Source organism: Cyprinodon variegatus, unplaced genomic scaffold (assembly GCF_000732505.1).
Source record: "Cyprinodon variegatus isolate N-32 unplaced genomic scaffold, C_variegatus-1.0 Scaffold251, whole genome shotgun sequence".
NCBI classification, from domain to species: Eukaryota; Metazoa; Chordata; class Actinopteri; order Cyprinodontiformes; family Cyprinodontidae; genus Cyprinodon; species Cyprinodon variegatus.
Genome location: NW_015150704.1, coordinates 617,853 through 631,143, shown reverse-complemented (window position 1 = coordinate 631,143; position 13,291 = coordinate 617,853). Strand labels below are relative to the sequence as shown.

The window sequence follows — 13,291 nt, the reverse complement described above, 5'->3', positions numbered from 1 at the left end:
TATATGTATATACATATACATATATGAGGTCCCAGTGTAAGTTTGCCACTGGAGTGATTTTGTTGGTAGGTTTGGTCTCTATCTGCTGACAGCGGCAGCTTACTTTTATTTGCTTAAAACCGTGCTTCATAAACCAAAATATTATTCAACTGGGTCAGCAGAAACAGAATTTGCTGCACAGCCTCTCGGTAGATTTGCTTTTAATTGATTTTTTGAGCTCCAGCTGCAGTTTATCAGCTTTTCTCTCTGCTCTATTGCATTTAAATAAGGCTGACTTTGCTCAGCTTGGTGAAGCTACACCACCACCACTCCAAAAAGTTTCCAGAGTTAATGTTAACATTGTGAACTTGTACAAAATAGTCAGTTCTTCCTAAACAGATCTCCAAGTGACTATCACAGGAATTTAATGGCACATTTTAAACATAGACCATTTTTAAGTAGTTTTATTTAAAATTAAGCAAATATTTAATGTATATAACGCCAGAGCACGTTCTTATGTCCTTACTTTAATGAAATCTTAATCTACATTTCAAAATGAAATAATAACAAGACACCTCAGTGAATGATTAGAAGCTGAAATGCTCTTCTGGTAGAACTTATTTGGTTTATTTTTTCTGGGAGATTGTTTAACAGTATGCATTTCTGTAATTTACCAGGGCCAGAGGTGTTAAGCAAGTACAAATACTTCATTACCTTACTTGATAAGAAATTTTGACTATCTAAACTTTAGTGGAGTAATTATTTTTTAGACAACTTTTTGCATCTACTCCTTACATTTTCATACAATTATCTCTACTATCTACTCCTTGCATTTCAAACATAGATTCATTAGTTTTGTATCATTTAAGCTTATTTTTGCTATGGATTGTTGGTATTAAAAAAATGTTTTTAATTTTTTTTTCATCCAGACAATTAATTTCTTTGTGGTTGGACTCGGTGCTACACAATTTTTTTGTTGGTCGCATACCAAAATAAAGAGTTTTTCAGGATGATGCACAGTTAAATTTGACACTGAAACTATTAGTTATAAAATTACGTATAAGGAAGTGATCATCGAGAATTGTAGAAAAATGTAGGCTAGTTCAAATGCATCTATCCTAAGCATTTTTGCAGCATTACTTTTACCTTTATACTTTAAGTAGTTTTAAAAATGGTACTTTCACTTTTTTACTTGAGTAAAAAGCTTAAGTTGATGCTCTAACTTCTACAAAAGTGTTTTTTAACAGGATTTATACTGGAGTAACAAGTAGGACTGTAAATCGGAAGGGTAAGATCAGGACAAGTCATATACAGCGTTCTGATCTGTGTCAGTTATCAACTGTCTAATGATGGATAAATCGGTTATCTCAGTGGATTCTAATAATATACACATTCAACATTTATTTACCTGTTTTGATGAGTGAATTTTATTTTTTTCCGCTGTGCATAAATTTACCTCGACATTTTTTCACTGTCTCTAATCAGAGCCCTTTTCGTAGCAGCTGCTTTCACACTCCTCACTGCAGGAAGAGGACGGTAGGAGAGTGTAGGACAGAGAATGAACAGATGAGTAAAAGGTTTTGGCAGGAGAGAGTGGGCGGGACAGAGACTGAAGATCAAGAGATGGAGGGCAGGGAGAGGTACGATGAGATTCGGCAGATGGAAAAAGGAGGTGACAGTGGGTTAGAAGAGGAGAAAGATGCTGAGGAAAACAGCAGGGAAAAGAGAGAGGGACGGTAGAACGTGTGGGAGGAGGAAGGGAGAGAAAAAGGAAGAGTAAAGGAGAAGAAGAAGTGGGGAAAACAGTAGGTGTGATGAAGCTCTAAAGAAGACGAAAAAAGATGAAAAAAGGCCTCTTCGTCATCCTCCCTCTGAGATGAAACACTTCACTCATGTTCAGTCCTCTTTTCTTTCTCACCTCTGTCTCTCTTCTTCTTCAAGAAGAACTTTCAAAGTATCTGACACTCTTAGGATGCATAAAAGACAAACAGACAAAAGTTCTTATATGGTTTTCTATATGCAAACAACTTTATCACTGTATTTTTTATATTTACTTGCACAAATGTCACTTTTTTTGTTGCAGCAAGACATAGGGTAAAATTAAAAGGTGGTTTTACTGTAACATAACACTGAGGGAAAACTGTAAGGAAAGATTTTTTATTTTCTTTTATAAAACCACAAGAGCATTGGGCACATTTAAAATAACCCTATTGTGTGAATACTTTGTTGAACAAATTCTTGCTTAAATAACAGCTGTTGGGGGGAATGTCTTCACCAGCATTCATCGAGGAAAACATTGGGCCTGTTTTTATAATCTGGCAAAGGACCACAAGATATGTTAAGAAAATATGGACACCTGTATAACCTAAAACCTGGAAACAAAACATCTTGTCCTCTAAACAGTCTCTAGTGTGACTAAATAGTTCAAAACAAGCTTGTTTCGGATGCAAAGATGAGGCTGTTTGCTAATGACTTATGATTATACGTTTTTGTTTGTGAGTTTTGGCTCAAAAAGGGAAATAATATAAATATAAATTTCAATATAACGCCATTACTCAAAGCAGTGTTAATAAACAGATTATTTCAATGGCTCCTTTGCAGTTATAAGTTACTTTAGTTTATATCCCTGACACCCTGTTATTGCTGTACTTGTTTATTCTGTTCTCTTTCCTAACAAAGCTTCATCTTCACTGAATAATGTGGTGACATGTTAATAAATAAGGGCCACAAAGTTAAACAGTTCCATAAAATAGATGAAAATGTAAATAAAAAGATGTAGTCAAGATGATATATAGCATCCGCATGCTTAAAGGGAGTTTAATGGTGCTAATGCTGGTAAAAGGGGAGGAAAACAAAACTAATCAGTGTTTCTCTCCCTCCATATATCTTGTTAGCTGCTCTTTCATGTTGGCCCTAATCCTGTGATAATAATACTCTTGCAATGTTTACAATCCATGATATATTCTAAATGAAAGATCTGATTCTTATCTGTGAAACATTCTTCCAGGATTCTTTCCATGTGGTTTCCATGTACGGCTAGTCTTTAGCATTGTTATCCATGATGCAAGGCAGCCAGCAGAAAGTTCAGACACTCTAAAAATGTGAACTCTGTCATGATGTGAACTCATCCTTAGTGTGTTCCTTATATGGTTTACATAAATGCATCAGATGGACTTTGTAGTTTTAGAAAGAGCCAAGCTGGGGTTATTTGCAGCTCTGTTTGCACTAGCTATGCCAAGGCATTCACTCCTCTGACACAGCTGAATCAAATGGATTCATGACTTCCTCAGCATACCATCTTGTTCTACAGAGGTCTGATTCCAGTAAAGAGATCCAGAATAAGAAAAAGAAAAATATAGTTCACTTGAAATGCTTCTAATTTAATTTAGTTAAGTTGAGTTTGTATAGCCTCAATTCATGACTTCTGTCATCATAAAAGTATAGTAAAGGATATATATATATATATATTTTTAAAAGACCCGCTGTTTCTGCTTAAAAAAATAAACAAATCTGATCTTTTTATGATAATCTGAACAACACAATTCCATTTTTTTTCCAATCCAACCCATGCTATTTAGCTATGTGGTCCAGAATCGAATACGTATCTGATCTTTTCGAAGCCTTTGTCTGAACGGCCAGGTCGCATTAATTGGACCTGAACATCATTCTCTTCAAAGGTCACTATTCTGCATTTTGTTACACAGAAGCAAGACGAAAAACAAGAACAATGTGGATAATGCAGAGAGCAGTCTTTATTTTCAGCCATCTTGAAAAGATTGTGTTGTTAATGCACTGTCTGAGGTTGGTAAAGAAATGAAACATGCAGCAAGTTGTGTGAATGCATTCACACAAGAGATCACATACAAGTCACATATATTCTAACTCTTGGAAAAAAAGATAAACATAGACAATTTTCTGACTTTTTGGTTGTGGAAAAGTGTTATTAGCATAAAATTACATATGATTCATTAAAAACAAAATCCTTCAGATTGCCTCGTTCTTGTAAGAAGGTGAAAAACCGATCCATCCCTATATGCATTAAAACAGTTGCTTGTTTCCTGTTTACCAACCAGTTTTTAGATGAGTTATTAAACTATTTTTTTTTGTTTTGACCTCAGGTTCCCTCCCTGATGATGGACAGTCAGTTCTCAGAGTTCACCCCTGATATAACTCCCATCATGCTTGCTGCTCACACCAACAACTATGAGATCATCAAACTACTTGTCCAGCGCAAGGTAATTATTCTGTTACATAGAAGCTACTTAATTACATAAAAATGAATCCCTTTTATAGCAAATTGGTACCCACCTATGTTCTGAAATCGTTGTTATTTTGGATTGATGTTTTCTTCTACATATTCTGTGCAGGTCACCATCCCAAGGCCGCACCAGATAAGATGTGACTGTGTAGAGTGTGTATCCAGCTCAGAGGTTTGTCAATTTTTCTGATTACAATGATCTGATTACCAGGCACAGCTTCTGATTTATAAAAAATGAAGATCTCAAATAAAGCGTAAATATTTCTCATACAACATTGTTTTAAACAGTGGACATATCATGTACTTTCTTTTTCAGAAAGTTGTCCATTGAAACTCATTAGATTGAGTAAGTGAATTGCAAAATTCAGTTATTTACTAACAGTTGATAGTCGCTTGGATTATTCTGTTGAATTTAAAGTAATGCTTTTAATTGAGCATGTATGTAGAAACCGTAGGAAGAAAAACTTCTATTCAACAGAAATAAAGGGCTGGTTTTACTCCTGCAGCAGTGTGTTGCAGCGAGCTTGTCGCAGATATGTTTGATTTATGCCCAATATTAAAGAGTTGACTGCGCTATGTTGTTCCACACCACAATGTAAGTTTGCCTATTCCTAAAAGTAGAAAAATGTAAATGTTCTTTTCCTTGAAGCTTCCATCACGTCTACACTTCGATATCTTCCATCCATCCCTTTTAGACTTACTTTATAAAGTACAACAGGATCATGACTGATCAACATATAAGTAGCAGCTTGTAGTTGATGGGAATTTAAAACAGAGTGCATTAGCCATCCTTTGATTTTAGAAAATGTCGCTGAAATCTGTGTTGCTGTTTTTGTTTACTATTCAGAGCTTACCTTGTTTTTGAATCCTCCTGCTCGTGTTTCTCTCCTTTTCCTCACATACATTGCAAGGCTGCTCTTTGACAGGTACAGTCTATGTTGCATTTGAACTGCAGCCTGTAGAGCTCACAACCTCCTTCATTCAACCAACCTATGTGCGATTTAAAGGTGTGTGTGCTTTTTATAGCAATAAAATCTGTCACACTGGGAGCCCAGAGCTCACCCACTATATATGCTAGAGCCTGATGTCCCATATTTTTATTTTCATGGATATGCTCATTCATATCACCTGCCTGGAGATATACTTTTTTCTGCTGCCAGAGAATTGTTTGGACCAAATGAATGTAACAGGTGGATACCTAAAAGGAGGAGTCATTTATTTGATGGAGCAACATCAGAGTCTGAGGACTACTCTTCATCAACAAGCTATAGGTTCTTAAACTTGCTCAAATACGCAGCACATTTCCCAGATCTCCCCCTATTATGGTACAGTAATGAGGAAATCTCACACCTAACGTTTGTGTGTTTACTCAACTCAGTTGGTGAAATATATGCTCAATCATACTTTAAAGCTCCATGAGGAGCACTCTAACACCCTGCAGAAACCATCCAATTTCTGGCTGATTTTTTATGTTCCAGCGCAATCTTAAGTCCTGTGTGAAGATGGGACAAATTTGTTTAAAAATGACTATTGGCATTATCAGTACATACACTATATTGCCAAAAGTATTTGCTCACCCATCCAAATTATTGGAATCAGGTGTTCCAATCACTTCCATGGCCACAGGTGTATAAATTCAAGCACCTAGGCATGCAGACTGTTTTTACAAACATTTGTGAAAGAATGGGTCGCTCNATGTCCCATATTTTTATTTTCATGGATATGCTCATTCATATCTGGAGAGATACTTTTGGCTGCTGCCAGAGAATTGTTTGGACCAAATGAAAATAACAGGTGGATACCTAAAAGCTTCAAGGAACTTTTGCATGTGGCAACTGTGGCTTCTAAAAGTAGGAGTCCTTTATTTGATGGAGCTACATCAGAGTCTGAGGACTACTCTTCATCAACAAGCTATAGGTTCTTTAACTTGCTCATATATGTAGCACATTTCCTAGATCGCCCCTATTATGGTAGAGTAATGAGGAAATCTTACACCTAAGGTTTTTGTGTACTCAAATCAGTTGGTAAAATATATGCTCAATGATACTTTAAAGCTCAATGCATTTTGTTTATACAAACCAGAGGACTAACTAACAGAAAATCCAATTTCTGGCTGATTTTTTAATGTTCCAGCGCAATCTTAGTACTGTGTGAAGAGGGGCCAAATTTGTTTGAAAATGACTATTGGCATTATCGGTGCATATATAAATAGGGGTTCAATCTGGTGTGAATATCTTTTTTGGAATATCATTACAGTGTTTTTTGCTGTCCAAGTATGGGGCCCTGTTGGAGTCAGGTTCCTGAATGTTTAGAGGCCTCAAAGTCCAAAACAGTCTTTTTTTTATGGATTCAATGAATTTTATTTGTGATATGTGTTGAAGGTGACTAGTTAATTATTGTGTGGGACTTAAATCTACATATGAAACCTATAAAGAGAAACTTCACAAATAAAATTTTATGTGGATTACACAGTGACCACCGTTTAATCAGTTTAGCATTTTTTTCTCCCCTGTAGGTCGACAGCCTTCGCCATTCACGGTCTCGGCTCAACATCTACAAGGCTCTGGCATCACCCTCTCTCATTGCGTTGTCCAGTGAAGATCCAATCCTCACTGCCTTTAGACTGGGCTGGGAACTAAAAGAATTAAGCAAGGTAAGGATGAAGTTCATAATGGATTGAAACATTGTATTGCATCTACCTACTGTTTCGTAATATCCATCCATCCATATGCATTTTCAGTGTCCTTTAAACATTAACCAAGAGGGGTTAAAACTAGGGCTGGGCAAATACTGTCATGTGCAATATAATCGCAATTTTTACATTTTTTAAAATTTTAAAATTTTCAAAACAGCATAGGCACTCACCTTTGGTCACATTACATTTAACAAGATGAAGTGACTAATTTATTTTCTTACATCAGTCCTTCAGCTGGCGGTAAAATGCCTAAATTAGGTTTGCTTACTTGAAAATTTAAGGAGAAAATTCCAGCTAGCATGCAGATCTATGCATGCAAGTAGAAATAATCTCTTTTTCAAACAAACGTTAAAATGAAGTCAAGCAACAATAAACTCAAGGTAAGCCAGCTTCCAAAGAAATTAAAAGAACTGAAAACCCAGAGTTAAAAAAATTACATGTTTGTGATTTGTGCAAAGGTAACTCAAAATAAATTGCCATTGCAATAACAGCTGGAAATAATTGCAATAAGATTTTTGGCAAAATCGTTTAGCCCTCAATGGAACTGTATTTGGGTCTAGAAAATCACAGCATTGTGATATCCAAACATTTAGGAAAACTGAACTTGAAATAGGCCATGCAGCCCACCAAGAGTTGATTTATTTGGCTTTAGTTTGTTGACATTTTCCAAAATCATCTGTGTCCTACATTTACCGATCCTTAATATTCAACTGTTATAAAATAATGTGAACTAATGTTTTTAGGGACTAATTAGATAATGTAGTTATGTCACTGGACAAAAAGCACCAGTGTTAATATATATAGCATGATAGGACAGTGTTTTCTTTCAGTGTATATTATCAACACTACAAGCTCCAAAGTCTTTCGGTCCAGTCAGGTTTTTTACATGAGCACAACTAAACTCGCAGATGGCAATCAGTTTCAAAACAAAATTGATATATGTCAATCAGATTGCGGTTGTTTTAATATATGTCTCATATTTCAGGTAGAGAATGAGTTTCGTCAGGAATATGAGGAGCTGTCTCAGCAATGCAAGCGCTTTGCCAAGGACCTTCTGGATCAGGCCAGAAGTTCAAGAGAACTGGAAACCATCCTGAATCACAGAGATAACGACCAGAGCGAGGAGCTGGACCCCAGGCAGTGCCACGACTTGGCCAAGCTGAAACTTGCCATCAAATATCACCAAAAGGAGGTAGGGACTCATCACCAAGGCTGTGTTTGAAGAGCAGTGGAGCACTGCTTGAACACTATTGTTTAGCTGAAATAGAGCTGTGTTGCTATGTCTAGTGCCTCGGAAAGTTGCTTTTTTGACACTAACGTTAGTCTTTTGTTCTAGGCAGAGTTAGGGGTAATGTTTTTGTGTAATTGGCCTGCTTGTAGATTCAAAGCTTAGCATTGGTGACACTGATGGCTATGGATGTTTTTTTGGCCTGTTGAGGAATTTTCCATTGAATAGGTTCAATACATGGCAATGTTACATTTATCATTTGATTTACTTCCACAGAACAGCAAAATGGTATTTAAATGTCAATTTAGTGGCTATATTGTAATATTAAACTAATGGCTATGAAGTGAGCAGTTAACCAGTAACAGCTAAGCCCTTCTCGATTTATTCTTTCGGAAAAAATAAAGGACCATGAGAGATGAGATGAGTAGGCTGTCTATATTACATGATTTAGGCATAACGTTTTAGTCATAATTTTGTAAAAAGACATTGAATTATAGAAAAAAAGATAGAAAGCAATTAAACTTCTAAAAATGTAGTGCAAAGTACAATTTTAAAATATTTATTAGTCTTGTGGGACAACGGTTTAATAAAATTAGATTACTTTGACACTGTTATGCTAATCCACTCACAGCCAGTAGTGGAAAATTAAAGCAGAACTTAGTACCGGTAACATTTTTACCTTAATACATCCTCCAATAAGTTCCTATGATGGTAAACCAACTGTTGATGGGACGATTGAGAATTATCTTATCTCCCCTGACTGGCTCCAGTCAGGAAACCAGATTATCCACTTTCTATGCCCTGGTATCCTGATAGCAGCCTTACAGCTTGGTTTTCATTCTCGCGGTTTCACAAATAGCTTTAAGGCAGCTCAATATAGTAACCACAAGCCTTACTGCCCAACTCCCAGGTGATAACAGAAGAGTTTTCTTTTTTTTTTCCATAGGTTTATGACATTTTAAAGCCATCAAACACGGTAAAGAACCCTTCAGTCAGAAGAGGAATAAAGGGAAAATATGAATCAGATTAGGACAGGATTCTAACAAGGGAGAATTCATCAAGCATTTACTCCTTAAACACAAACAAGGATGGAAACTGATGTGGTTTTTTTGGTTCATCAAATTAGTGTTTTTGCACTAACATTGGAACCGTTCACAGCCCTTTTTAAATTGGTTATATTATGTGTTTGTAACTTTTAGTAACCTATTTGTTCCTGTCGTTAGCATTTCTCAAAGAGTCTGTTAAGGGTTTGTTGCTACATGTAGGTACACATAAAAAAGGCATCACTGTGTAATGCAGCAGAAGCTTGCTGAAGGCACACTATGTTTACATGTAACATAACTTCAATGTGTGCATTGTTTCATGCAACACTATTTGCTGACTAGCACAAGATTAAATTGATGTTTCAGAGTTTCAAGTTGTTCTTCAAAATATGTAAAAAACATAAATGGTGTATTGAGAGGTCTGCAGCACTGTTGGAGGGTTTTGATGTTTTCATTCCTTAATTGTCCCTTTATGTTAAAAATAGGAATGTAAGAAGCGGCGATTCCAGCTTATTAGAACCTTTCACTGACTTTAAAGCTAAGATTCACAGAAATCCATATCTCCAATACACCGATGTTCTTTTCTTTCTTTTTTTTTTTCATTGGAGATTTTTAGGAGCCATTGCTCCCTCATTGTTTTGTTCAGCATAATAAAAATGTGGAAGGAAGGAAGGAAGGAAGGAAGGAAGGAAGGAAGAGGGGAATGACAATGAAGCTTAAGAAGAGGGAACAATGTTACTGAGTGAAATAATGAGCTGGAACAAGTGTGAGCGGATACAAAGCCAACAAACATGGAGGCAGATTTAATGGGACAGAAAAAGAGTAAAATGGGGAAGTAGATGGATTAGGTTAACACACGAGTGAGGATGAGATGGCAATATGATGGGATGGAGTTAGTGAAAAAAAACAGAGCTAAAAACAAAACCCAAGGCGATCTCTGTTTCTGCACTTCCATCTTCATGTTGCTTTCCTGCTGCTTCCAGCTCTCTGCAGCAGAAGGATCCTGCCATACAGATGAAAGCCAAAGTGAAAGGACAGGATGAGGGGAGGAGAAGAGAAATGACAGGGATGATACTCGGATGGACTTGGAGAGAAAGCATCAAATGTAGGGCTTTCTTTCTCAGGAGCACTGAAGGTGATAGAGCTCTGTCGAGGAAAACCGGAAACTGAACATAGATATTTTAAAGAATATGTTTATTGAATAAAGATGTAGGTTACCAATAAAGATTTTGGGCTTTGGGTTGTCATCCTGTTCAAACAACCACTTTTATTTTTTATTCTGCTGATAGAGATGAAATAAATAGATTTGGATGTAGCTCTCACTATACTTTTCCATTCAGGTTGTGCAAAACTGCAGTACAAATGGCTGTAATACAGCCCTTAGCATGACACTATTACCACTATGCTAGGCAATTATCATTTTTAGGTTTGACAGGGCCTCTAAACATATCTCTTGTCATTTTTAGACAGCTCTATACTTGTGTTGTCTGACCATGAAAGTCCTCTCTAGAAGAATCTGTCTTGTCTGTGCAGGCATGAGCAAATTTCAGTCCAGAATGAAGATAGTGTCATGGTTTTGGTTTGGTTCAAGTTTTATTTTGAGTTTTCCTTGGTCTTATTTCAATTCTTGTGTTCTAGGTATTTTTGATTGTATTTGAGTTCTTAGATATTTCCTGTTTGCCTTTTTGTCTCAGTCTCCTTTTCCCTAGCTCCCTTCTTGCCTCTGTTCACACCTGCTCCCAATCTGCTAATTAGCCTGGTCTTTGTTTCTCTCTCCCATATAATCTCCTCCTGTTCAGTCACTCTTTGCTGGTTTGTCGTCATTACTTTGTCCCCTTCTGTTTTGAGTATTCTTGGCTTTAAGCATTTCTGGATTTTTGCTTCTGTTAAACTTTTGTAATCAAAACATTCAAGTAACCACCTCAAGCTTTTGTCTGCATTTGGGTCCTGTCAAAGCTCCACCTCCATTGTGACAGAATAGAATTAAACTTTATGGTCATTACACTGTCACAAGTTCAAAGCAACGAAATTCACTCTCTGCATTTAGCCCATCCCTTTGTATTGCCTGGGGAACACTGTGGGGGCGAATGGTCTTGCTCAGGGAGCCAGAGTGGAGGTCCATGGGCTTGAACTCTGGCATCCAAGCGCAATGCCCTAACCACTAGGCCGCCACTCCCAGAGTGGTCGCATTGGGATCAGTGGCTTCTTTCATTAGTCAGCATTAGGGCTGAACTATCTTGCCAAAAATGCATGGAACTATGTGCTAGCTGCAACTCTTTCTACCCTTTTGTTTGACAAACTCATTCCAGGTTTTACTGCCACCTCAAGGAATTTTAGTGTTAAATGCAGTGTGATTAAAGTTAAGTGCCTCAGCAATTTGAAAATTGGATTATGTTAAATTGAGAATGTTACAAAAGCGATGAACTGCCCATCCCCAGTCATCACCCTCTTAGAACATGTTGAAGGTAAATTGCTAAATGCGCTAAATATGTCCCATCATCATGCAGTTTAAAGTACTGTATGTTTAAACCTCAGTGGTTTCTAATTTGTTTTTGAACAACCTAATTTTTACAAACAATATAGATTACAAAAAATGCACCAAGTGTGATTTAAGCCATCTGTATTTGGTGGAGGTTATCAGTCCAACTAGTGAGACTTAGACTTAGACTTTGACTTTATTAATCCCTTGGGATTACTCCCTTCGGGAAATTGTATTTCCAGTAGCAGAAAAAATTGCACATACAAGAAAATAGAGGATGTTTAGGCACAGTATATACAATAGAAAAATAAAATCAATTAAATAAGATGTTCTATGTTTTTAAAGTAACGCTTATTTAATATACACTGAATAATGTGATGAATGAATGAAGAATTATCTTTTGTATAATTGCTGCTAACCTCAACATAATTTTGCTTCTTGATTTATCGGACATGCAGATGATCAAATTCAACCAACTAAATCTATAAAAATAAGAAATATAGTCATTGAAATCTATAAATTTACATTTAGAGGAAATAATAAAGATCTGTCTCCTTTTTTTAGTTAACAAAATGTGGATTTTTAACTTGTATATGAACTAATAGAGTTTTCTTTTGAAGCTCCATAGCAGATTAAATGCAATCTACAGTGAAAAGGTTTTACTGTCGGGTAACATGCTAATTTAATCACAGCCTTGCTTCTGTGACGTACGGTTCACAGAAAGTCGAAGGGAGCCGATGAACAGTCAGCCTTCCTGCTGTTTGCCTCTTCTGCAGTGGGCTTCCATCTAACGCACCTTGCTGCGAGGTATAATTAGCAGTAGATCTGACTGAGTGGGTCTTTGTCCAAGAACCTCTCAGACACCTGAAAGTCTTATTTTTAAAAACATTTGGTTGTATTCTCAATTGAAAGCTGTAAATAAAACATATTCTGGGATAAAGGCTGTAAAGAGGAAAGGTGGAAGACACTGCTGTGAGAAGAGTTGAAGAGGCCGTGGGGGGAAAGAGTGCTGTCAGTGGTTAATAAAGGAAGGGGTGAGAGGATGGAGAGTGCAAACAGGAGCAGCTGATGAAACTAGCATGAAATGTTTGAGAGTGGAAGAACTGATATATGGAAATTTGTTTGTAGAAAAATGCATTTTGCAGGAACACTGTATTTCATTCTTTAGTGTCAGACTCCACAAAAAAGTGTGTAATGTTTTTACAAGGGGTCTGAATTCAAGTCCAGGTCACTTGAGGTACAGTATCAAGTTGGGAAGTGCTAGTTCATACAGTACCGAGAACCAGTACTCTAGAAAAAAAAAGCATTAACATCTATGTTTGTACTCATTATGCAGCAGTTGAGTTTATTCTGCAGCCAGAAGTCTCCCTAACAAGCAATAATCTGTATGAATGATGTGAGGGAAAGAATTCAAAAGTACTTTTTATTTTTATTTGTTTTAATAATTAAAGGAAATAGCGACATATGTGTACAAAAAATGTTGAAGTATAAGATGGAAGAAGAAACAATAAGAAGAGGTGATGAACAGACTTTGACTCAACTTAATTTATCCCTTGGGTTTACTCCTTCAGGGAAATTCTGGTTCCAGTAGCTTATATTGAGTACAAAG

General features: G+C 36.6%; 1 protein-coding gene across 1 annotated transcript in view; it reads left to right on the top strand.

The window, feature by feature from the left end:
- trpc5 (transient receptor potential cation channel, subfamily C, member 5) overlaps positions 1-13,291 on the top strand; it is a 160,435-nt gene that overhangs the window by 75,172 nt on the left and 71,972 nt on the right. Inside the window, exons 5-8 of the mRNA XM_015382161.1 lie at positions 4,098-4,214; positions 4,347-4,409; positions 6,753-6,890; positions 7,918-8,124. Coding sequence (XP_015237647.1) covers positions 4,098-4,214; positions 4,347-4,409; positions 6,753-6,890; positions 7,918-8,124 — 525 coding nt within the window. The remainder of the gene's footprint in view (positions 1-4,097; positions 4,215-4,346; positions 4,410-6,752; positions 6,891-7,917; positions 8,125-13,291) is intronic.